The sequence below is a fragment of the Galeopterus variegatus genome, unplaced genomic scaffold (assembly GCF_000696425.1).
Source record: "Galeopterus variegatus unplaced genomic scaffold, G_variegatus-3.0.2 Scaffold1050, whole genome shotgun sequence".
In the NCBI taxonomy this organism is placed as follows: Eukaryota; Metazoa; Chordata; class Mammalia; order Dermoptera; family Cynocephalidae; genus Galeopterus; species Galeopterus variegatus.
The window spans coordinates 61681-86977 of NW_007727161.1; the positions used below are offsets into that span (position 1 = coordinate 61681).

The window sequence follows — 25297 nt, forward strand, 5'->3', positions numbered from 1 at the left end:
AGCGCCGCCGCGCTTCCCAAGCGGCGCACTATCCAGTGCGCCACCGGGCCGGCCCCGAAATAACCACTATTATAAAAGCAATTACATACTTATCATTTTAAAGGGAGAAAGAAATCTATAAAACAGAAATAAAGTCTTCATAATTCCATTCTGCATAGACAAAGAAGTATTCTTAACAGTTTTGGTATATCTTCCTAGATTATTTCATTTTCCCATAACTGTACCTATAGTTTTTTTTAATGAGACCACACTCATTCTAGCATGTTTTATAACCTGTTTTTTCCAAAATCCAACAATATATTGTAGATATTTTTATGTGTCTACACGCAAGTCTGCTTCATCCTTCAAGACTTCTGCAGTATTCCTGTGTACTAATGATTTGTGTACTAAGTCAGAGTTGCACAACACATGGAAACTGTTCTGAAGTATAATCCTAGTTTTATTCATCCATTGCTATTGGCACATTCGTTATTTTTCAAAGTTCACTCTTTTGAGGAGTTGTGAGGTATGTGGCATTTTCTGGTTTGTTTCCCTTTCCTCTGGTTTGACTAGAGATCAAGACCTAAAGTGTTATCCCAATCAAGCTACAGATGCAGATAGCCCTCTTCTTTTAGGCAGTAGCTCTAATTTAATGTTCTCTTCAATAGTTACAAGACTGTTCTTAAGAACTAAATCTTGGCAGCCAGAATTATACTTGAAACTTTATTCCAGCATGTTACTGTTGGTGAGAAAGGCAGTTAACTTATTTTGATCCAAGTGAGCTTAGTTCTAAGAGACTCGGAAGGTGGGTGACGAGCAGCTTTTGGTGGTTTGACAGCCAGCTGCAGGATGTCCATTGTGGCCAGGACCAAGCAGCTGCTGATAAATGTATATGGTAAATTACATTTGATGTCCTCTTTTCCTCCTCTGTTTTTGAGAATTTTATCAAAGATCACATTAAGAAAATGGTAGTGAGAAAAATATTTTTTATTCTTATAGGATAATAATTATCTTCTCTCTCATACGGTGCTCTACACTTTTTAAAATAGTTACTCTAAACAGATGCAATGTTTGGTAGTCATGGAAAATTTTTGGTGATTTTTTTTTTTTTTTTTAAAAAGATGACCGGTAAGGGGATCTTAACCCTTGACTTGGTGTTGTCAGCACCACGCTCAGCCAGTGAGCGAACCGGCCATCCCTATGTGGGATCCGAACCCGGGGCCTTGGTGTTATCAGCACCACACTCTCCCGAGTGAGCCACGGGCCGGCCCAATGATTTTTTTTTAAACAAAAAAATAGTGTATATGTTATTTATATACATGTTTTCCCTTCTCCCTTTTAAGTTTAGAGATTTTTTTAAACAATTCTAAAATAGAGATGTTATTCCTAGTTTTAGGTGAAGTCATTTTAGTTTAATATTCAACCACTTTCTGGTGGGGCTTTTTTGGGGGTTTTTTTGGTGGCTGGCCACTATGTGGATCTGAACTCTTGACCTTGTTTTCTAAATTTCATTTGTTTTAATCTTGAAATGTGTGCTTTTTATTTTTCTCTTTCCTTATTTAGGATTCTAATGATTCTAATATGATTTTTCCTTCTTACTACTGTTCCTGTAACTTTGATTATATGCTGTCCTAAATTTAATTTTGTAAGTAATTCAAGATACAGTTTATTTGAATGAATTACCAAATAAATATGGTGATTTTAATATTTGAATGGGTACAATTCAAATTTAGATGTCTGACACTTTTTGGAGTATTTATGGGTAGGTTCGTATTGTTATTGTTTGTATTACAAAATATCTGTTTGTATTACAAAATAATTTTTGTCTTAAAATGTATTTCATGTATTTATGTTTTCTTGTCCAAGTAATTTAGGAAGTTCTAATTTCTCATTCATTCAACAAATGAATTTGAGTGATTATTGTGAGTCTTGAACACTTCTAGGTGCTGGGGTTAAAGCACTGATTAACTCTAGTGGAGTGGAGAAAGAAGATAAACACAAATATTACATTAGGTGGTGATGAGTACCATGGACAAAATGCTGTTGGCTTGAGACTGTCTCCATTCTGTTCAGAAGATTAACCCTCAAAAATACTGGGCTGCATGTGTAATAGACTTTTTCATTGATTATTGGTTATTGATTGATGTGTAATTTGAATGGATTCCCATATTTATTGTCTGTTCCCTTTCATACTACCTCCATTTGCACAATTGTGTTTATAATTCTTAGTGTGGTTCCATTTTTTGTTGCATAAAATAATACCTTCCATAGTGCTTTATAGTTCAAAAACATTTTCACATTTCATTTTTTAAAGTGGTTATAGCATAATACTTAAGGTTGAGTCATATGGAATTGCTGATGTTTGACTGTTTTGGACCTACAAAAAGCAATTTCATATTGTTCAGTCTAATACAGTGCTATACCAACTTTTAAAAATAAGTGTGAAAATGTCTCATAAACTGTAAAGTGTAATGCACATTGCCAAGATTTAAATTCTATTTCTGCCACTCACTTCCTGCTTTCCCTAGAACAATTACTTAACCTCATTGTGCCTCATTTCATCGTATGTCAGTGAGGAAATAATAATAATGCCTCATGGAATTGTGAGGATTACGTGAAATTATATATGTGAAAGTGCTTAGAAATGTGCCCAGCACATAGTAAAGGCTCAATAAATGTTATTGTTACTATTACTACCCTATGGGGCAGACATTATCATTCTGTTTTGCAGATGACGACACAGAAGCTTGTAGAGATTTTATGAGTTTTCCTGAGCTTATGCAACCAGAAATCAAAACCAGGTATTTCTCACTCCAAATTCTAACTTGTTTCTGCTTACACTACAGTGATCTCTTAAAAAGAAAAAGCAGGAAAGAAAGGAAAAGAAAAAAAGAAGATATTTGTATAGTAATTTACAGATCACATTCTTGAATCTCTTCAGCAGAGTTGGAGAGCAAATTTAACTTACTTGTGCAGTTATCTTGTTTTCCTAGACTGTCTTGACATCCATAAAACAAATGTTTGACAAAAATCTGTAAACAGATACAGTAGATAATTGTGACCTAGTATTATATTGTTACCTTAGAAATTAGGTAACAGTGGCACTTTTGTAACTCATTTGTGAAGAATTTAATGATCCTAAGTAATAAATGTTGACCTGAACATTTCTAAAAATATAAGTGCAGTTCTAAATTATGTTCTTCAAAAGAGGAGCAAAAATAATAATCCCTAAAAGCAGTAAACAAAAAGAAAACTTATACCACCAATTCTTATCTTGCTCTGCATTTCCCTTTAGGAATAGGCTTCCAATAGGCAATCTAAAAGGCATCTCATCTATTACTCTGACATCCATTACCATTTCAGTAAATGGTCTTCCGTTGGTCAAGTAAAAAACCTTGGAATCATTCTTGACTCCTTTCTTCAACTCTACCCTGCATCCAAATCATTAGGAAATCCTGGCAGCCCTTCCTTCAAAACATATGCAAAATCTAACTACTTCTCACTGCCTAGTTCAAGCCGCACTCATCATTCAATAACCTTATAATTGGTCTCTGTGCTTCCACTCTTGCACACCACCCCCCGCCCAGTCTGCTCTTACTTAGCAGCCATGTGACCCTTTAAAAATGTAAATCAGAATCAGATCACATCTTTTTCCTGCTCAAAACCTTTCAAAGACTTCCCATCTCATTCAGAGTAAAATCCAATGACCTTAAGTAGCCCTCACGGCCCTACAAGCCTGACCTTGGTTAACTGACCTCTCTGATCTCATTTGCCACTTCTCTCCTAGCTTGATGGCTTCGGGCACAAGGGCCATTTTGCTGTTCATTGATCACACCAAGCACACACCTGCCTCATCGTCTTGGCATTTGATGTTCTTGCTGCCTGTGACACTCTTCCCCACCAAAAATTTCATGGTATCTCTCTCACTTCCTGCAGATCTAGGTTCAGATAGCTTGTCAGAAAGTCATTCTCTGACTAGGACCCTTCCCTGCCCCCACCTTCCAATTTCCCTAATCCCGTTTCATTATTTTCTCCTTGGCACTTTTTGCCCCTAGAAATATTATGTATTTATTTGTCTATTGTTTATCCCCCTCCGGGAAGATATAAAATCCAAGAAGTTAGGGACGTTTTGTTCCCTGCTGTCTCCTCTGTGTCTGCATCAGTGCTTGACTATCATATGTTCATGTTGAATGAATGAATGTACTGAATCTCTTGGTGAATCCTTATTTCAACTTTTCTTCTTTCAGTACATTTGATATTGTTGACCTCTCCTGTCATTTGGCTTCCATGGCACTACTCTGTCCTGATTCTCATTTTTCCTTCTGACTTCTAAGTCTTCACACTCCCACCCGTCCTCTTTATACCCTTTTGAATATCCCCAAGTTGCCTTGCTTCTCTTATTGTCTCATTTTACATATTATTCCCAGTCAACTTTATTCATGCTCTCTGCTTTCATTACCAACTCCTTGTTGATGAGTCCCAAACTTACACCTGCATCACAGACTGCTCATGTTAGGTAGTCTTCCTCTGCAAATCTGCTCTTTTCCTCTTCTTAACCTTGGTTAATGAACCACTCACTAACCCAATCTAGAAGCGTGGGAGTCATCCTGGACTTCCTTTTCTTCACTGTTTACATTCAGTTATTCGCTAAGTCCTTTCAGTTTTCACTACCTAAAAATTTCACACTTGCTTTCCATCCTCATTGTCTTGGTTCAGCCCTTCATTAGGCTTACTTATGGATTACCAAATAAGTTACCTGACTAGTTTCACTTCACACAGCTGCTAGAGGAATGTTTGCAAAATGCTACTTATCATCTAGCAATGCTTCTATCCTGTAGTCTAGAACTGTAAGGGTGGCCAGGAGGTACTGCAGAGGGCTTTTGTAACCCATGGTTATCTATAGGCAGAATAGATAACGCTGTCTTTCAGAAGTACTGTTTACTACTTTTTAAATAAGTAATTTATAGTATCCTCTTTTTATCTTTTTTTGAGTAAATACAGTTGTCCTGTGGTAGAGGTTTCTTTCATTCTTTTTTTGTTGTTATGAAGAGATCTTCATAATACTGGCTTCCACTAAGCTATAAGATGAAGCACACTTCACTTTGCACAGGATATAAGGCCCACACCATCCAACCTCCCCACAGCGGAACTTCTGGTGCACTTCATGCTTGGCCGTGCTGTGTATGCCACTCTGCTTTCACTGCTCATGTTGTGTATGCCACTCTGCTTTCTCTGCTCATGTTGTGTATGCCACTCTGCTTTCTCTGCTCAGAATTCTTCTGTTGCATCCCCTCCTATCTCCGAACACCTCTCAAATAGCTACTCTGGGAGATGTTTCCTGGCCAGAATAAAATCCAGACTCCTTTCCAAGGCCTACAAAGGCCTTACATCATTTTTCCAATTTTGTCTTCCTCCTTCCTTCCCTTCCTCCTTTTCACTCTGCTCAGCCACATTCTTGCAGTTCCTTCTGCATGGAACACATTTCTCCCAGGCTCTTTCCATGGCTGCCTTCCTCTCACCGTTCATGTTGCAAATCAAGTGTACCTCATTAAAGACCACTCTCCCCTCTCCAGCCATTTTCTTATCACATTGCCTTATTTTATCTTCTGCAAAGATGTCACTTCCTGAAATTCTTATTAATTCCTTAATGTCTTTGTTGTTATGTCTCCCTCTATCAGAACATCAGTTCCTTGAAGCTAGAGACTCTGCCTTCTTGTACATCACTGTGTCTCGAGGCCTAGAACCTGGTCCTTAGTAAATATTTGTTGACTATTTTGATTTGAGCCCCACTATCCCCATAGTTATCTTTCTTAGCATTTATACATTGCATTGCCAAGTCTGTGTTGCTATTAGGGTTTGTAACCTGATGCTGGGCCAAGTAGGCGGGCATCATAAATGAGTGAGCCAGCCCAGGAGTGGACATCCTGAAGAAGACTTGCCAGTTGATAGGGAGCACATTGTGCTCCCTCCAGCCAGTCAGTTGTTGCCAAGCTGAAATGATAATAATAATTAGCCTTTATCGGGTGGGGACACTCTGCCGAGTGCTTTACTTAATTATTTCATTTTATTTAATATTCAGATCAACACTATGAAGAAGGTACTAATACATTATCATAAATGGGGAAAGTGAGTCACACAGAGGAGTTAAATAGTGCAAATGGCAGAACTGTTTGTGTCTAATCCAGGGAGTCTGACTCTAGTGGACAAGCTTTTATAATAGTACTGCTTCCTCGTATTCCCAGATCTTCCTGATTTTTCAAGAGAAGTCAGAAATCTGGACTTTTATGCTATCTTCTAATTTGGAAATGTTGACAGTTCATTCAAATTTAGAAACCAACTAAACAAAAATCACTGCCAACCAAACAAAACAGTTATAAGGGCCCATGCAGGTTGAAGGCTGCCATCTTGCTGCTTTGCTTTGCATGGACTTCCCCGACCAGGCCAGGAGTGTTATTTATTCATTTATTTATTGTTAGTTTTTTAAAAATCAGAGTTTATTTTCATGGCCCTTTACCAATTCCTCCCTTTCCCTCCTCCCTCAGGAGTTTCTTCTGGTTCTACTCTTAAGATCCTGGCACTCAAATGCTGCATGGATGGTTTCATGACTGGACGCAGCAGTCATTTCCTGCTCTGCCTCGCTTGCTTGCTCCACAATAGGATAATGCCGTGCCTTATGTTTCTGTAGCATGTTGCCATTATAGGGTGTGTTCACCCATTATTTGACTTTTAAAAAAGCCTCAGCTGGTACTGCCACCACTAAACTATATGTGTTCTTAGCCCCCAGGTTCACAGTGGATCAGAGAGGGTAAAACACAGGAAATAAACCAAGAAGTGTTGAGCGGTAGGCTCATTGCTCAGCCTGCTTTTATCATAGCTAATTAATCAGTGTTGCTATTGCCCCACAAGCCTCCTTAAACTTATTGAATACCAGAATTATAGGAGTGCTATTTTATAAAAGCGAAAAATTGGAAACAACCTGATTGACCAACTTTAGGTGATGAGTAAAATAACTACTGGAGATTTTAACAGTGCTCTGTAAACATTTTAAAAAATGTAAAAAATGTTAACATGGCAAATTTTGTTCTATATTAAGTGAAAAAGTATTTTTAAAACAGTATGTACAGTGTAGACTCACTTTTGTTTAAAAAAAATCATATAAGAAACTAGGGGAGAAAATGCTAGAAGCATATATACGAAATTGATAACTTGGTAATGTGGCTATCTTACATGGTGGTGATTTGTGTTTCTTTTTTGTTTTTTCTGACCTATACTTTCTCAGTTACCCAAAAAGAACATTTGTCACTTCTATAAGAATACATTTTTTAAACTGAAGACACAAAATAAGAATTGCCAGTCCTACTTTCTCTAGAATACTCATGCCAAAATAATCTAGGAGTACCTGATAAGAATTCAGTAAATATTTGTTGAATGAATGAAAGAATGATTGAATTGCAGAGATTCCTAGATCAGTGTTATAGACACACTTTCATAATTTTATCCAGAAGTAAGTCCTTACTTCAGTTATCTCAAAAGAAAAATGCATTCAACTGTCCTGCTGAAGCTAAGAAACAGCTTTAACTGAATGTTGGCTGTGTAATGACAGATCCAGCAGAATTGAGGCCTGCCACAGAAGCAGTCAGGCAACAATGCTATGTTTCACAGTATGCAGGATCTGAATAAAAGTGTCCTTTGTGCTTGTCTGAGACCAACGGGCAGGACTTGTGGCAATTTGTGTTATTTTCCTTAATGGAAATTGAGGCAGCCTTTAATCCTGCTATCACATGACAACTACTTATTTAATTTTTGGTAATTTGGGAGCAGCTGTGGACAAACGATTATTCTGCAAAGAACCATGCCATCTGTATTCTGAACCAGTTGCAAATGTTTGGGCATACCAAACTTCCTATCCTCCATGTTTCTAAACCAGAGCTAGTGTCAGCAACTCACCTGCTTTTTATTGATATTTGTAGCTGCTAATAAGCATCTAAATATTTGAGAATGCATTTTCTAGTCCCTTTTATCATTGTCACCAACATTTGTTAGGTACCTACTCCATTCAGGGCACTGTGCCAGACACTGGATTGTAAACTGTAAGGTGGTGTCCAATGTGGATAGACTGCTTTCCTCTTTGACAAGTGGTTCAGCATTAGCTTTATTTTTAGTGACTAAATTGCCGCTTAAAGAAAGAATCTGGTGTGGATGTAGCTGAGAGCTGTGTTCCTTTGGTCCTCAGACTCCTGGTGAATCTGCTGTCTGGGTGTTCATTGATGCCCTTTGCTATATGCCATGTGCTTTCACAAGGTGTTGCCTCTGCCTGCCACTACTGTCCTACCATTCCAGAGTCTGATAAACTGGCTGAAAACTGTCTACTCTTCATGATATTTCCCCCATGTCCTTGCAGTCTTGTCTTTGCAGTGCTTCCTTAGCCCTTGGCAATTATTACTAGAATAGGATTCTTTTCTTTTTTAAATGGAAAAGCCTACTTATTTAACTTCATTAATTCAGTCTCTCAATATGCACTTATAAAAATATGTTCGAATAAAGTAACACAGTCAGGAAATTGGGTAGGTAGCATCTTCTATAATGAGTAAAAGAATGCTTTACTTTTGATTGTGAATGCCCATAGGGTGGGGAAAAGACACTGACAATCTTTTTTCTGTCTCTTCAGTGTTGAATTATCATGAAAGACAGACTGGCCTGCATTACTGTATGAACCCACTCTATTAGAAATTCCTTTAATGATGATATATGATGGCCTGTGGTTAGAAGCAAGTCATTTCAAAACTTTAAAAGAATGTAGAACTGTACTGTTCATTATGGTAGCCACAAGCCACATGTGGCTATTTAAATTAAAATTAATTAAAACTAAATAAAATTAAAAATTTATTTCCTTGTTACAGTCATCACATTTCATGTGGTCAGTAAGCTACATCTGGTTAGTGGCTAATGTTTTGGACAGTGCATTAGAACATTTAGAGCATTTCTATCATTGCAGAAAGTTCTACTGGACAACACTAATCTTGAACCTATCCAGGAGTTGACCTATTTTAAAGCATTTGATGAAGTAGATTCACCTAACCATTCTTTTCTGTAGAAGGAGATTTTTTCCCAGTTGAAGAACTTAAAGCAACCTGAAATTCCCTTTGCTTTCTTTACCCTTTTTCCCCTTTGGTTGTGGCACCCTCTAGTGTTTCAGCTTTGTTATAGCTGTACTATCATGAAATAGTCTATTTGTGATTTGAGTCCAAGAAAATTGAAATATTTTGGAAAATTCTGGTGTTCATGCATTTTTTCTAGGAAGAAAGTCTATAGCTTACACTCATCCTCAAAGGGGCCCATGATTCAAAAAAGATCAAGAACTACTGTCTGATAGTGGTCCTTATATGGTCAAAACCCCTAATGTGATCTATAAGCATTATTTTTCTCAATATAAAAAAAAATCATGTAACTTTCCCTTTGGCATGTCTATGCTTTACCTGTCTTTTTATGTGGAATAATAATAATGTTAACACTTATATAGCACTAACTATATATATATATATATATATATATATTGTGGAATAATAATAATGTTAACACTTATATAGCACTAACTATATATATATATATATATATACACACACACACACACACACACACACATGTCCTATTTTAAATTCTTTTACAAATAGTAACTCATAATTGGTCCTTACAATAATTCTATGAAGTAAATACTGTCATTCCCCCCTATTTGGCAGATGATAAAACTAGGGCATAAAAGTCAAATGAAACTTGACTAAGGTGCTAGTAAGTGGCAGGGCAAGGATTTGAATCCAATATTCTGTCTCCATAGTCTGTACTCTTAACCACCCCGCTGTAGAAGTGAGGATAGGTGCATAAGCCTGATGTGAGGTGGTATAGAGAGGAGATTCTCCAGTCTTTTGTACACATTGGGTCCAGTTGTACAATAAGAACAAATGGCAACTCTAAATCGCTAGAAATTGTAGCCAATACTCACTATTGATTTTCAGTAGACTTACATAGATCTACATAGTCTGTGAAGAAGTTAGAATGGTAGATGAAGGTCAAAGCTGCCATTGCTACACTTTCTTTGGGTTATCCAAACACCTAAATTAGCCTATTCTTTGAATAATATGACAAATCATTTTGTGGCTGTTTGTCACTATTATTTCCATATAGAGACACTTACTGTGTTACTGTGATGTTGATTTTGTGTTTTGCAGGGATGTTAAGCTTATTGAGTACCTTACTTACTTAAAGAGTAGGTAAGATAGACTCACAAACAGATAAAAGTTTGTTTATATCTCCTTCTTCCTTTTCTGTGTGTACCTCTTTCTCACTTCTAAGTGTCCCACTTCTCTCTTTGTGAGACATTTTATACTTTCTAACTTAGCCTCTTCTAATGATTTGTTAAGCTCAAGATTTTGTACTGAACTTCATCAGTGTATGGAAACAGAAACCCTAATGGTGGTCTTATAAAAGTGGCTTTAGAATCACTTCTTTATTAAGGATATAAGAAGTCCAGAATACTGCTTACCAGCACTCTATGAATAATTTCTTTTTTTTTTTCCATTTTTTTGTCTTTTTTCGTGTCCGGCAACGGACCGCAACCCTCAGTGTCGCGCCCGTACCGGACCGGACCGGCAATGGGATCGCAACCCTCGGTGCTGCGCCCGCCCCTCGCTCAGCCAGTGAGCGGGAACCGGTCTGTATGTGGGATCCGAACCCTCGGTGGGAGCGCTGCCCCGCTCCCAAGCGGCACACTGTAGCAGTGCGCCACCGGGCCGGCCCCTCTATGAATAATTTCTGATGAGGGTACATGTTTTCTTTCCTTTATGTCAGTCAGAGGCTAGAAAACCATGTGACATATATCAGATAATTTAATTCTGGGAATCGCTCACACAGGTGTTGGAAGACTGAAAGTGCAGAAAGCAGACACTGAAATAATTCAGACAGGAAACAGCTACCACCCCTAGGGCTGGGGGAAGAGAAGAGAACAACCTCAGGGCTCAGAGGCCCCCCGCCCCCCAGCTGGTAATCTGACCTCTGAAAGGGATGCCACACAACTGCTGTTCAACCACCAGAAAGAAGGGTCACAGCTGGAGTTGGGAGATGCAGCTGTCCTCTGTTGATAGAATAACACTGATAGGAATGAAAACAGCAAGGAAATCCCTTCTCTCTTCTTCCTGTCTTCCTAGGCAAAACCTAACAGGAAACTGACAGGCAATTCTGGAAAACATGGTTGGCTGACCCAGCCCAGAGCTCTGTAGAGAGCAGCACAGAATAAGTATAGAAGAGAGGGCTTGGAAGTGAAAGAGAGAGCCAATACAGCCTTATAAGGGAATTACAGAAACTGTAATTGCCTGGGTTTAGCTTTAGTAATTAAAATGTACAACCAATTACCCCAAGCATTTACTAAAGAGCAAATTATGATAGACATTATTTATACAGACTTTATGGACCCAAGCCCTGCCTTCAGTGAGCTTACAGTATTGTTTTCATAAAACCATTCGTTATCCTTAAGTCATTATGAAGTTGTGTGTTAAAGCTTGTTTTTCTTATATATTGCATAAAAGCATCATTATTAACTGGATTCTTGGGTTATTATCAATATTAATGAATACTTACAAATTTAGCCAATATATTGTAATGAAAAATATTATGTGATTACAGTCATATAAAATTTTGTTAATTTCAGATACTCCAGATGAGGAAGTTAATTTTATTCAAGGCAAGGCTATTTTTATTTATTTGTTTGTTTGTTTGTTTGTTTATTTGTTTATTAATTTTTTATTTTTATTTTTAAATTTATTTTATTTATTGAATCAAAATTGATTATACATATTTTGGGGGTTGAACATTGAGATATGTTGGTCAAATCAATATTACTAGCATATGTATTGTTACAAATTGTAATTATTCTTTTTTTTTTTTTTTTTAAAGATGACCGGTAAGGGGATCTTAACCCTTGGCTTGGTGTTGTCAGCACCATGCTCAGCCAGTGAGCCAACCGGCCATCCCTATATAGGATCCGAACCCGTGGCCTTGGTGTTATCAGCACCACACTCTCCCGAGTGAGCCACGGGCTGGCCCACAAATTGTAATTATTCTTTATGCCCCTTGTCCAATCTCTTCCCTTCCCCCATTCCCACCCCCTCCCTCCTCTAATAACCCTAGATTTCTTCTCTCCTTCTGAAAGAATAATGGTTACTCTGTTGATTTGTTGCCTAGATGATCTGTCCAGTGCTGAGAGATGTGATCAGGTCTCCCAATATTATCATAGAGCAGATGCTTCTTCTGTCACTCTGAAATGGGCTTTGTGGAAAGAGACATCCTCTTCTTTTCTTTGACTCTGCTGGTGACTCTCCTTGTGCGAATGCACTCCAGTGGTTGGTAGACCATTTGTGTGGTACTTGTGGTGTCTAGTCGCTTTCGCGGCAGCCATGGTTATTGTGGAGGCTGCAGTGAGCCACCTACATGGAGATGCTGTTTCTGGTATGCTCCTTGGCACTGGCAGTATGCCTGGTTGTGGGGTGTGTCTGGTCCCCTTCTCCATGTCTCTGGTCCCTGGGCAGGCCCCATGTCGCTAGTGCCATGTGCCAGGTTGTGGGAGGTGTGTCCAGTCCCCTTCTCCATGTCTCTGGTCCCTGGGCAGGCCCCATGTCGCTAGTGCCATGTGCCAGGTTGTGGGAGGTGTGTCCAGTCCCCTTCTCCATGCCTCAGGTCACCAGGTGAGACCCAAGGAGCTGGCTTGGTGTGCCTGGTTGGGGGAGGGGGATCCAGTCCTTTTCTCCTGTCCCAGGTCCCTGGACAGGCCCCGAGGTGCTGGCACGGTGTGCCTGGTTGAGGGAGGGCAGTCTGGTTCCCTTCTCCATGCCCCAGGTCTTTGGGTGGGCCCTGAGGCACTGGTGTGGCATGCCTGGTTGTGGGAGGAGGGTCCAGTCCCTGTCTCCATGCCCCGGGTGGGCCCTGAGGAACTGGCATGGTGTGCCTGATTGTGGGAGGGCATTCCGGTCCCCTTCTCCATGCCCTGGGTCCTTGGGTGGGCCCCGAGGCACTGGCACAGTGTGCCTAGTTGTGGGAGAGAGGTCCGGTCCCCTTCTCCATGCTTCGGGACCCTGGGTGGGCCCCAAGGTGCTGGTGTGGTGTAAGGCAAGGCTATTTCTGAGCTTGAATAGTGCAATTCTCCTGGTTCTTAGCATAAGAAGGAGGCTTGATTTTTCTAGTGACAGTTTGCCCTTAGCATGTTGTTTAATTTTAATTTTCAAAAGGATCAATTTGGAAGGCTATATTATAGTTATTTGTTTTTAAAGCTCATTTTGTCAAAAGTCAAAGCAATACATCCATATGATTAAAAGATCAAATAGAAGGACTTATAAAAATCAGTGGCCCTTTGCCACAATCTTCCCCTACTCCAGGTCCCACTTTTCAGAGGCAAGTACTTTGTTTCTGCTTATAGTTTAACTGTTTTGTTTATAGTATTATCAAAGAATAAAACCTCCTGAACTCTAAGTAATATGTCTATACCACTATTTCTTTTTAAAATTAATTAATTAACTTTTGGCAGCTGGCCTGAACAGAGATTGATCCCTGGACCTTGGTATTATCAGCACCACATTCTAACCAACCGAGCTAACCCAGCCAGACCTATACCACTATTTCTGGACTTGAGCGTTATTGACTTCTTTTCATGAAAAATAAGGATTACTTCACAGTATTCTTTTCCTCTCTATTTTTGATAGTTACATTATAATATTAAATTCTTCTGTCTAGTCTTGATAGTGTCTCCTGACTCTCTCACTGTAAAATATTAATACCCCTAGCCATTCCTTCACCCTTCTGCCCCTCTTCTACCTCCTAATTTCTGTCAGCCTTATCTTTGCTTTTACATTGTCGTGGTTCATAACTTTTACATTCTGTTTTGTATCATATTTAATTTTCTGTATTTTGGTCTATAGTTGGAGTCTTAAAATGGAAAATAATAAGTGATTACATGACTTTGACTTCTTTTTTTCATTGTAGAGCCCAGTGGTGTGGGAGGACATATATATATATATTTTTTCTCTACAAATTTGATATCATCACTCATGGGCTATTTGAAAGAGAATGTTCCTAGGTCAAATAGATTCTTCTTGTCTTAAGCTCCATTTATACTCAGAATAAAGCCACATTTACCTTGCTTCTGTTTTCACTCTGACGTTTTTCGTGCTGTTGTTTTTTAATTTTTCCTACTATAGTGAGATTTTGATCCATTACGCTAGTGTCCCCCAAGAAGCAAATCCTATCGTTGAGTTTAGCCTTTTTTGAGAAAGGGCTTTCAGTTGAATGAAATTTCTATCCTGGTTATGCAGTTTATATTCTGGATATGTCCAAGAATGTAAGTTGTACCTCTCTCAGTTTTCCTGTCCCTGGTTTGGACTGTAGACCCAGTCTTGGCCTAAGATTGTCCTTTAGGCAGTTCTTACAGTTTTTCTTTTGATATGATAATGATATTGATTAGACTAATGCTTTCCTTTACATTCATTTGTGGTTCGATTATGTTTCCTGGCCTGCTCTTCTTCCTACTTTGATTTTTAAAATACTCTACATTGAATCGCATCCATTATGTGTGGATTGGACTAAATTTAACTCCCTTGGACATTTCTTTCAAATTCCAGTAGCTCCATAGATATTATTGACCACAAGTACCAGGGTGCTCTGGGCCAAGATAATCTTTTTCTGTATTCTCTTCCACTGTATTTCAGTCCCACTCTTACTGGCCTGGAAGGGCAAAAGCAGGAACTCCTCTGTACCAAATTGCTTCCTTCCCAACCCTTATAGTTAATATAATAAAGAAAGACCTTTAGATGAAGCACATACTGGCAGCCTAGGTGATGATCCAGGCTAAGAGAAAGGTTTTAGTAAAATTGTTACCATGTTTAAGTTATTGTTTTGGGGAATGATTTTTTTAAAAATGGAGTGTTGGCTAATCTGCTGAACACTGTTGGCTCAATAGATGTACCCTTTTATTTGGATGTGGCGTTTAGAGTTATAGGTCATTTTATGTTGCCAGTGCCTTTTCACATCAGTTCAGAGGAATCACTGTCAGGTCCATCTGCTGCCTCTCCCTTTTATGCACTATACAAAAGTATGCTAGGGACGTTGATTTCCTTTCATTTCCTTATTTTATGGCTAGGACAACAGTATTTCAGTCGCTGGAGTTAATACAGGGCTTTTCAGATGCCTGACTTAAAATCTCTTGCACAATTAAGAAAACTATATTCTCAGAGATTAATTCTAATTTAAAGATGAAGAAATTGAGGCCCAGTGCTTATGAAACTAGTCAGGTAATGAGTCAGGAAGGATAGAATCGTAAAGACAAAGGAATTCTGGCATCATTATCATAATCAATGTTGACCACTTCTGTGCTGAGCACTGTGTTCCTCACTTTATCTGGATCATCTCATTTAATCCTCATATCATCTTTTGAGGGTAGGTACTATAATTTTTTTTCATTAAAAAAAAGGACAGAAGTGCAGCTTAGAGGTTAAGTAACTTGCTCAGGGGTTCTGGATATCTGGGTATAGTCTGTTTTTTTTTTCTTTTTTTTTTTAAATGCAGATTATTTAATATGTTTTCACCTATTAGGAGTTCCCATCAGTTTTGCTCTCCAGAGACTCTGACTCCTCATGGATGAAAGCTAAAATGTTTCACTGAAATTGACTTTGGGGAAATGGGGATCTCCAGCAATATATGTATGTCAGTTATATCTGGCTTTAGACAACCTACTTCCTATTATGATTTTATGAAAACATTGAAAGCATCATTTACAAGTATCCCACTCTAGTTCAAAGAAGTCAGAAATACCTTTGCTTTTGCTTTTGCTTTTTACAGAGTATGCTGAATAAAAATGGTTAGAGAGGCTGAAGGATGGGATGGGGGAGGGAGGTAGAAAGAGAGGAGGCCCTGGGCAGAAGTGACAAGCCTGTGAAGCAGACAGCCCTATTGATTTATGCTGTGAACTGCATTCTGGAGCAAAGAATTGAAATCCATTATGCCAAGTGCATAGCGTACAAATCCCTTTGAAAAGCCGTTAGATGCCATCTAATCCCAAATCATTTAAAAACAATTTTGAAGTACCCAGAATTCTAAAATGCCCTAAGCAGGTTGTCTCTTAGACTAGAAGAACAGTGAAATAGATGGAAAGATAGCATTTTAATGGTATCTTCCTCTCATATGTTATGTTTAATCGTGTGACTTAGTGTGTTAAATTACATTTTAGATAAGTACAAATCTGGGGGCTAGGATATATTCCTTTGGATATTCTGAAACTCACACCAAACATAGGATATGGAAGAAACTTTAGTGCATCTTGTCAAGTATCTTTCTTTAAAACAATTTTTAAAATTTTACCACAATTTTGGACTTTAGAAAAGTTGCGGGAATAGTACAAAGAATTCTGATATACCCTTTACCCAGATTTTACAAATGTTACCATTATCCTGGTTTTCTGTATCCTTTTCTCTATATATTAAACACATATTATTTTACCAAGTACCTCTTAAAAAGCTCCATTTGAAAAAATGAGGGTGTGAGTTTGTTTGAGAAGGTAGTATGCCACACACAGATATGAGGCTGAAGGGATGGCCCCAGGCAGAAAGGGAAGTGTGGGAAAGGGATTCAAGGGAAAGCTGAGTGGTTCCTAATCTTTTTGGATTTATGGCACCCTGTGGTGGTTTTATTTTATAATTAAAGTGAATTTTATTTTGAACTACAGAATATTCCTTGAGATAATTGAATCAAAGTAAAAAATCAATGGATTAGAAGGATGAGTTGTAATATGTCTAAGGGTGTGAGAGTGAAAAGAGACAATCAAAAGTTAGAGCAAAAGAAAGCCCAGAAATAGCACAAGAATATAAAACGGGATCAAGAACCTCAAAAAAGTAAAAATTTTGTTATAAACATGGAAACAGTTGACCTGCGAAAGAAAGACAGGATGAGACTTGTTGAGAAAGCAGTTACTCAGAGGAGCAAAGGATTTTAGTTAGAGTCCTTAAAAGTGGAAAATGAAACATTTATAATAGAGCAGAATAAGAATCAGAAAACTTTTGCATAAATAGATAATTATGTTCTGTTTACATGTAGCCGTAAAGGTCATATTTCTATGTCTATCTGGTTGACATTTCTTTTTATAAACTCTAGATGGGCAGTGCTGTATACTGTTACACGATAGTCAGATTTCAAATTTGTGTATGTGTTTGTGTGGGTTTATATAAGTAGACATAATGTTAGTGTACAAGTTAAACACTTAGCTTTTCAATGTGCATCAAAAATTTAAATACATATGCCTTTTGGCTCAGCAATTTCACCTTTAAGAATTAAGGGTTTTTTTAATAAAGGTAATAAGGGCTAGTTTTATTCTGCTCTAAGATTAATCACATTTGCACAGAAGTTACAGGTATAAGGGAGGATTTAATTTTTTTTAATTGGGTTTAAAAATATATAACAAAAAATTCACCAACTTAACCATATTTAGGTGTACAGTTCAGTAGTGTTAAGTACATTCACATTGTGCAACCAATCTCCAGACTGTTTTCATCTTGGAAAACTGAAACTCTGTACCCATGAAAACAACTCCCCAATCCACCTCCCCTAGCCACTGGCAACTTCTATTCTCCTTTCTGTCTCTGTGAATTTGACTATTCTAGATAGTTCATATAGGTGGAATCATGCAGTATTTGTCTTTTTGTAACTGGCTTATTTCACTGAGCAGAATATCTTCCAGGTTTATTTATGTTGCAGCATGTGTCAGAATTTCCCTTTTTTTTTTTTTTTAAGTGGGTCTAAATAGACTTTGTTTTTTAGAGCAGTTTTAGGTTCACAGCAAAGTTGAGTGGAAGGTACACAGATTTCCCGTATATCCCCTGTCCTTACACATGTACAACCTCCCCCACTATCAACATTCTGAAATGGAGTGGTACATTTGTTCTAATTGATGAGCCTACATTAACTCACTATGACCATAGTTTATAGTTTACATCAGGGTTCTCTCTTGGTGTTGTATATTCTATAGGTTTGAACAAATGTGTAACGACACATATCCACCATAATGGTATCATACAGAGTAGTTTCACTGCCCTGAAAATCCTCTGTGTACTGCTTATTCATCCCTCTCTTACCCCCAATCCCTGGCAACCACTGATCCCTTTACTGTCGCCGCAGTTTTCCAGAAGGTCATATAGTTGGAATATACAGTATGTAGCCTTTTCAGATTGGCTTCTTTCACTTAGCAACATGCATCTAAGCTTTTTCCATGCTTTTCATGGCTTGGTAGCTCATTTATTTTTAGTGCTGAATGATATTTCATTGTCTGGATGAACTGTAGTTTGTTTATCCACTCATCTACTGAAGAATATCTTGTTTGATTCCAAGTTTTTGCAATTGTGAATTGCAAAGTGCAGTAAACATCCATGTGCAGGTTTTTGTGTGGATGTAAGTTTTCAACTCCTTTGGATAAATCAAGGAGCACAATTGCTGGATCTTGTGGAAGAGTATGTTTAGTTTTGTAAGAAATTGCCAAGTTATCTTCCAAAGTGGCTGCACTATTTTGCATTCCCACCAGCAATGACTGAGAGTTCCTGTTGTTCCATATCCTTATCAGCATGGTGGTGTCAGTGTTTTAAATTTTACCAATCTAATAGGTGTGTAGTGGTATCTCACTTGTTTTAATATGTAATTCCCTAATGACACATGATGTTGAGCATCTTTTCATATGCTCATTTACCATCTGCATATCTTTGGTAGGATATCTCTTCAGGTCATTCACTCATTTTTTACTTGGGTTGTTCATTTTCTTATTGTTGAGTTTTAAGAATTCTTTGTTTATTTTGGGTAACAGTCTTTTATCAGATATGCAAAAGTGCAAATATTTTCTTACAGTCTGTGACTTGTTTTCTCATTCTCTTGGCAGTGTCTTTCACAGAGTAGGAGTTTTTTATTTTAATGAAGTTCAGCTTATAATTCTCTTATGGATCATGCCTTTGCCATTGTATCTAAAAAGTCATTGCTATACCTGAGATCATTTAGATGTTCTCCTATGTTATCTTCTAGGAGTTTTATATTTTGTATTTTACATTTAGGTCTATGATCCATTTTGAATTAATTTTTGTGAAGGGTGTAAGGTCTATGTTTAGATTATTTTTTGATATGTGGAGGTCCACTTGTTCCAGTACCAGTCATTGAAGAGACTATCTTTGGTAAACCATTGTATTACCTTTGTGCCTTTGTCAAAAATCGGCTGACTATATTTATGTGAGTCTATTTCTCGGCTCGCTGTTTATATCTACTGATCTATTTGTTTGTTATTCCATTAATACCACAGTGTCGTGATTAGTGTAGCTTTATATTAAGTCTTGAAGTCAAGTAGTGTCAGGCCTCTGACATTATTGTTCTTCAATATTCTGTTGTTTATTCTGGGTCTTGTGTACCTCCATATAAACTTTAGCATGAGTTTGTTGATATCCATAAAATAACTTGCTGGATTTTCATTGGGATTATGTTGACTCTAGAGATGAAATTGGAACAACTGACATTTTGACATTATTGAGTCTTCCTATCTGTGAACACGAAATATCTATTTAGTTCTTTGATTTCATTCATCAGAGTTTTGTAGTTTTCCTCATATTGATCTTGTACATATTTTGTTAGATTTGTACCTTAGTACTTTTTTTTTCGGTACTAATATACATGGTATTTTGTTTTGAATTTCAAATTCCACTTTTTTTTGAATTTCAAATTCCTTGCTAGTATTTAGCAAAGCAGTTGACTTTTGTATATTAACCTTGTATCCTGCAACCTTTCTGTTAGTTCCAACAGTTTTTTTGTTGGTTGTTTTGGATTTTCTGTATAGATAATCATGCCATCTGTGAACAAAGACAGTTCTATTTCTTCCTACCCAATCAGGGTTGCCTTTATTTCTTTTTTGTCTTATTGTATAATGTTGAAATGAAGTGGTGAGAGGAGACATCCTTGCTTTGTTCCTGATCATAGTGGGAAAGCTGCTAGTTTCTCACCATTAAGTATGATGTTAGCCGTAGGTTTTTTGTAGATTTTCTTTATCTAGTTGTGGAAGTTCTCCTCTATTCCTAATTTGCATTTCCTTTCTTTTTAAAACTGAATAATATGTGGTATGTGTGAGGATACTTCAAAAAGTTCATGGAAAGTTCAATATTATCTTTTAATAATATTTTTCCATGAATTTTTTGAAATATCCTTGTATAGACCACATTTTTTTTACCCATTTATCCATTGATGGACACTTGGGTTGCTTCCACCTTTTGGCTATTGTGAATAATGCTGCTGTGAACATGAGTATACACATACCTGTTCGAGACCAATGCTTTCACTTCTGAATATATACCCAGAATTGGAATTGCTGGATCATATGGTAGTTCTATTTTAATTTTTTTGAGGAACCAGTATGCAAAATTTTATATACAATGGTATTTACTGCACTGATGTTTATATAAGCAAAGATTTGGAAGCAGTCTTGCTTCAGTAGGTGATTGGTTACATAAATTATGACACACCCACACAATGGAAAGTATTCTACAGCTACTTAAAAATGATAATGGTAGATCTGTATGTATTGACATGTCAAAATGTCCAGATATATTGTAATATGAAAAAGGCAAACTATATGTAATATAAACCTGTTTTTATTTTAAATCTATGTATATGTATGCCCCCCAATTTTTTTTTAAGAATAATGAACTTCAGGGAGAGGGATAATAAGTGCGATAAGAGAGTATACTTTTAATTTACTGCTTTATAAATCATTGCATCATTCCACGGTTTACAAGAACTACAGTTTTATAAGCAGAAAAACCAATGTGAATAATTGTGTTTTTTGTCGGGGGTGGTTAACTCCCAGTTGTCTTTGAAATACGAAGAAAATGTTAAGTATTTCACTTATTTACTAAATGCTTTTATGTATACAACATTAAATGCTAATCATTGGGATATTTTAAGTATCTTTTTATTGTTGTGTTTAAACATCTTTTTATTGATGTACTTATTGTTTTGTGACCTGAGGTATGAAATAAGCACAATGAATTTTCATCAAAACAGTTTCACATAAAGAAAATATTCCACCATTTTGGTATCGTATTTTTTTTAATTTTAATTTTTATTTATACATTTATGGAGGACAGAGTGACTATTAGGATTTGTATACAGTATGTAATGATCAAATCAATATTATTAGCACATTCATCATTACAAATCATAAGTACTTCTTGTGTCCCTTACTCAGTTACTCCCTATTCTCCCTCTCCCTCCACCTTTCCCACCTCTAGTAACTACAGGTCTTTTCTCTCCTTCTGAAAGTTCAGTGTTTTATTATGGTCTTTCTTTCTTTGTTTCTTAGCTCCCACTTATGAGTGGGGACATGCAGTATTTCCCTTTCTATGCCTGGCTTATTTTGTTTAACATAATTTTCGCCAAGCTCATCCATGTTGCTGCAAATGACAGAATTTCATTCTTTTTTACGGCTGAATAGTACTCCATTTTTTATCTATACCACATTTTCCTTATCTAGTCATCTGTTGATGGACATTTAGATTGGTTCCATATCTTGGCCATTGTAAAATAGAGTTGTGATGAACATGAGAGTACAGATATCCCTTCGACATGTGATTTCCATTCTTTTGGCTATATACCCCAAAGTGGGATTGCTGGATTGTATACTAGTTCTATCTGTAGTTGTTTGAGAAACCTCCATACTGTTTTTCATAATGGTTGAACTAATTTAGTCTCATCACCAGTGTAGAAGAGTTCCCTTTTCCCTACATCCTCACCAGCATTTGTTATTCTCCGTCTTTTTGATAATAGCCAGTCTAGCTGGGGTGAAATGATATCTCAGTGTGGTTTTGATTTGCATTTCCCTGATGATTAGTGATGTTGAGCATTTTTTTGTGTGTACCTATTGGCCATTTGTGTGTCTTTCTTTGAAAAACATCTATTCAGATCCTTTGCCCATTTTTTAAATTGGATTATTTAGTTTTTTACTATGAAGTTGTTTGAGTTCCTTGTATATTCTGGATATTAATCCCTTGTCAGATGTATGATTTGCAAATATTTTCTCCCGTTCATTAGGTTATCTTTTCACTCTGTCGATTGTTTCCTTTGCTGTGCAGAAGCTTTTTAGTTTGATATAATCCCATTTGTTTATTTTTTGTTGTTGTTGTGCTTTTGCGGTCTTATTCATAAAGTCTTTGCCCAGTCCTCTGCCCTGAAGTGTTTCCCCTATGTTTTCTTCTAGGAGTTTTATAGTTTCAGGTCTTATACTTAAGTCTTTATAATCCATTTTGAGTTGATTTTGTATATGGCGTGAGGTATGGGTCTAGTTTCATTCTTCTACACATGGATATCCAGTTTTCCCAGCACCATTTACTGAAGAAGCTGTCTTTTCTCCAGTGTATGTTCTTGGTGCCTTTGTCAAAGATCAGTTGGCTATAAATACCTGGGTTGATTTTTGGATTCTCTATTCTGTTCAAGTGTCTGTTTTTATGCCAGTACCTTGCTGTTTCGGTTACTATAGCTTTTGTAGTATAATTTGAAGTCAGGTAGTGTAATGCCTCCTGTTTTATTTTTTTTTGCTCAGAATTGCTTTGGCTATTCAGGGTCTTTTGTTATTCTGTATGAATTTTAGGGTTGTTTTTTCTATTTCTGTGAAGAATGTCATAGGAATGGTGCTTCCCATTTCCTATGACTGTGTGGTGAGGTAAGTAGTGAAATCGGAGACTTGTCAAATTTCCTCTACTCTTGAAGAAAATATTTTTTATTTTAAGCATTGTGTTATGTTATACACTGAATCCAGTATTTTTCCCTTTTTTCTGACGGTAGATCTTCATGGAGGAACACGGAGTGACCCAAACTGAACACATGGCTACCATAGAAGCGCATGCAGTGGCCCAACAAGTACAGCAGGTCCATGTGGCCACTTACACTGAGCACAGTATGCTGAGTGCTGATGAAGACTCACCTTCTTCCCCTGAGGACACCTCTTATGATGATTCAGATATACTCAACTCCACAGCAGCTGATGAGGTAACAGCTCATCTGGCTGCTGCAGGTAATGTTGTCTGGATTGGAAGCTCTTCTTTTTTTGCTTAACTTGTGGTACCATGCATATCTGAAGAAGCCTAGGATTCAGGCACTCTAGCATTTATCTTCATTACAATTTTTAGAAGTCCTTCATTTACATCTTGAGCTTGTGTTATACTGAGACTTGCATTCTAGAATCATTTATTATTAGTATTATGGCGTTGGTTTTGTTTTTTTTTCGTTTATATGACAGTCTTTTGACTTTTAACTGAAGTATTTATTCCATTTACATTATGTAATGACTGATATATTTAGATTTAAATTTACCATCTTTACTATATGCTTTCTCTGTGTACCACCTGTTCTGTGTTTACTTTCCTCTTCCTTCATGTATTCTTTTGGACTGACTGAAGAGTTTTTATTTTTTCATTTTTTTCACTTATCAAAGTTTTATTTACTTGGTACTTTTCTCCTCCACAGGGATAATGCAAATTTCTTAGAACACTTGAATTTTATTCCCCTGCTCCTGACCTGTATGCTGTTGTCATCCTGTGTATTCATTCTTTGTGTATTTTAAACCCCACAAGACATTATTTTTGTTTTATACATAATAAATGTTCACTTTTTTCTGCATCTCCAACTTGCCTTCTGAGGTAATTTTACTTCTGCCTGAATACACAATTTTGTATTTCCTTTAGCATGGATCTGCTAGTAGCAAATTCTGTTTTTGCTTGTCTGAGGATGTTTTAATTTAACATGCAACCTTGAAGGATGTTTTCACCAGGTATGGAATTCTAGGTTGGTAGTTACTTTCTTTCCTTATTTTGAAGATACTGTTTCACTGTCTTCAGATTCCATTGCTGCTATTGTGAATTTAACTGTATCATTCTAACAGTGACTCCTTTGAAGGTTATCTTCCACACAGGCACCCCCTCTTCCACCTCCCCCCTTTTATGATTTTCTGGCTTTAGTTTTTGTGGTATATCTAGCTTTGATTTCTTCTCATTTATTCTGTTTGGTTTCTTTGGATATGTAGAATCTGTGGTTTGATGTCTTTCATCAATTCTGGGAAATCTTAGGCACTAGATTTTGCTTCAGCTCCAGTCCATCTTGTTTTCTTCTAAACGCCAATGAAATATGTTGGTTTTCCTCACTGAATCCTTTAAGTCTTTTACCCTCTGTTCTGTATGTACCTTCCTTTTGTCTTTGTTTCATTCTATGTAGTTTCTTCTGTCTTTCCATTTTATTAATTTTTCTCTTCAGCTGTGTCTGAGGAGCTTTTAAATCTGTCCATTGAGTTAACAAATTTTGGTAATTGTTAATAGTTTGGGTTGGTGGGTTCCCCACCCCACCCCAGTTTTCAAATTTCTAGTGTGTCTTTCTTTCTTCTCAAACATGTACTGTAACAGTTTCCACTTGTGAAAAAAAAATTTTTTTTTAAATCTCTATGAGTAAAATAAACATGATTTTACAATCCATCTGGTAGTTCTACTCTCTGAAGTGCCTGTGGTCTGTTTCTGTTACATGTTGTTAGTGCTATTTTTTGTTCATGATGGCTATTTTCGTCATGTACTGATTATATTTGAATGGATGCTGGATGGTGTGTTTGGAAATTATTTTTCAAAATAATTTGGGGTCTAGGATAATGTTATCTTCCTCTAGAGAGGATTTTTGTTTGCTTCTGGCAGATGCCTACAGGCACTAGCAGTCCTGGATCATCTTAATCCAATTTAAGGTTTTGAGATTTTCTGGGCTATTAAATGACTTAAAGCTGGGCTATATTTTGTATCATTCTCTGTACTGTTTACACTGTATACTTATCACCATTGTGAGAAGACTTCTTGTGTATAAACCATGGCTAGATGGGTCTAGTATTGATCTTAGAAGATATTTAGGAAAAGCTAGACAGGAAATCAATGATCAAGAATGGCCAAATACTACATTGCTAAAGAATATGGTGTATTTAAGCAAAGGAAGACAGATGCAATGAAGGAAAACCTTCCTACTGTAAGTTGTTATCCACTGTGTGTTTCTGGAATGGTGAATTTAAAAATAAGGCTAAGTGGCAAAACACATGAAATGTTTATAAAATACATTTTGTGAAATTCTTATTTTCCCCAGAAGAGGGCATCCTAACATAATGAATCCAGGTCCACCTTTTTCCTATGAAGGAAGATGCTTTTGAGACATGACTTTGCTGTATTACTAAACTGCATTGTCATAGTATTAAGAT

General features: G+C 37.1%; 1 protein-coding gene across 1 annotated transcript in view; it reads left to right on the forward strand.

Moving 5' to 3' along the window:
• Positions 1 to 1613: 1613 nt before the first annotated feature.
• NRF1 (nuclear respiratory factor 1) overlaps positions 1614 to 25297 on the forward strand; it is a 108691-nt gene continuing 85007 nt past the window's right edge. The window contains exons 1-2 of the mRNA XM_008574446.1: positions 1614 to 2780; positions 22864 to 23092. Of these exons, the coding sequence (XP_008572668.1) occupies positions 22870 to 23092 (223 nt within the window). The 5' untranslated portion in view covers positions 1614 to 2780; positions 22864 to 22869. The remainder of the gene's footprint in view (positions 2781 to 22863; positions 23093 to 25297) is intronic.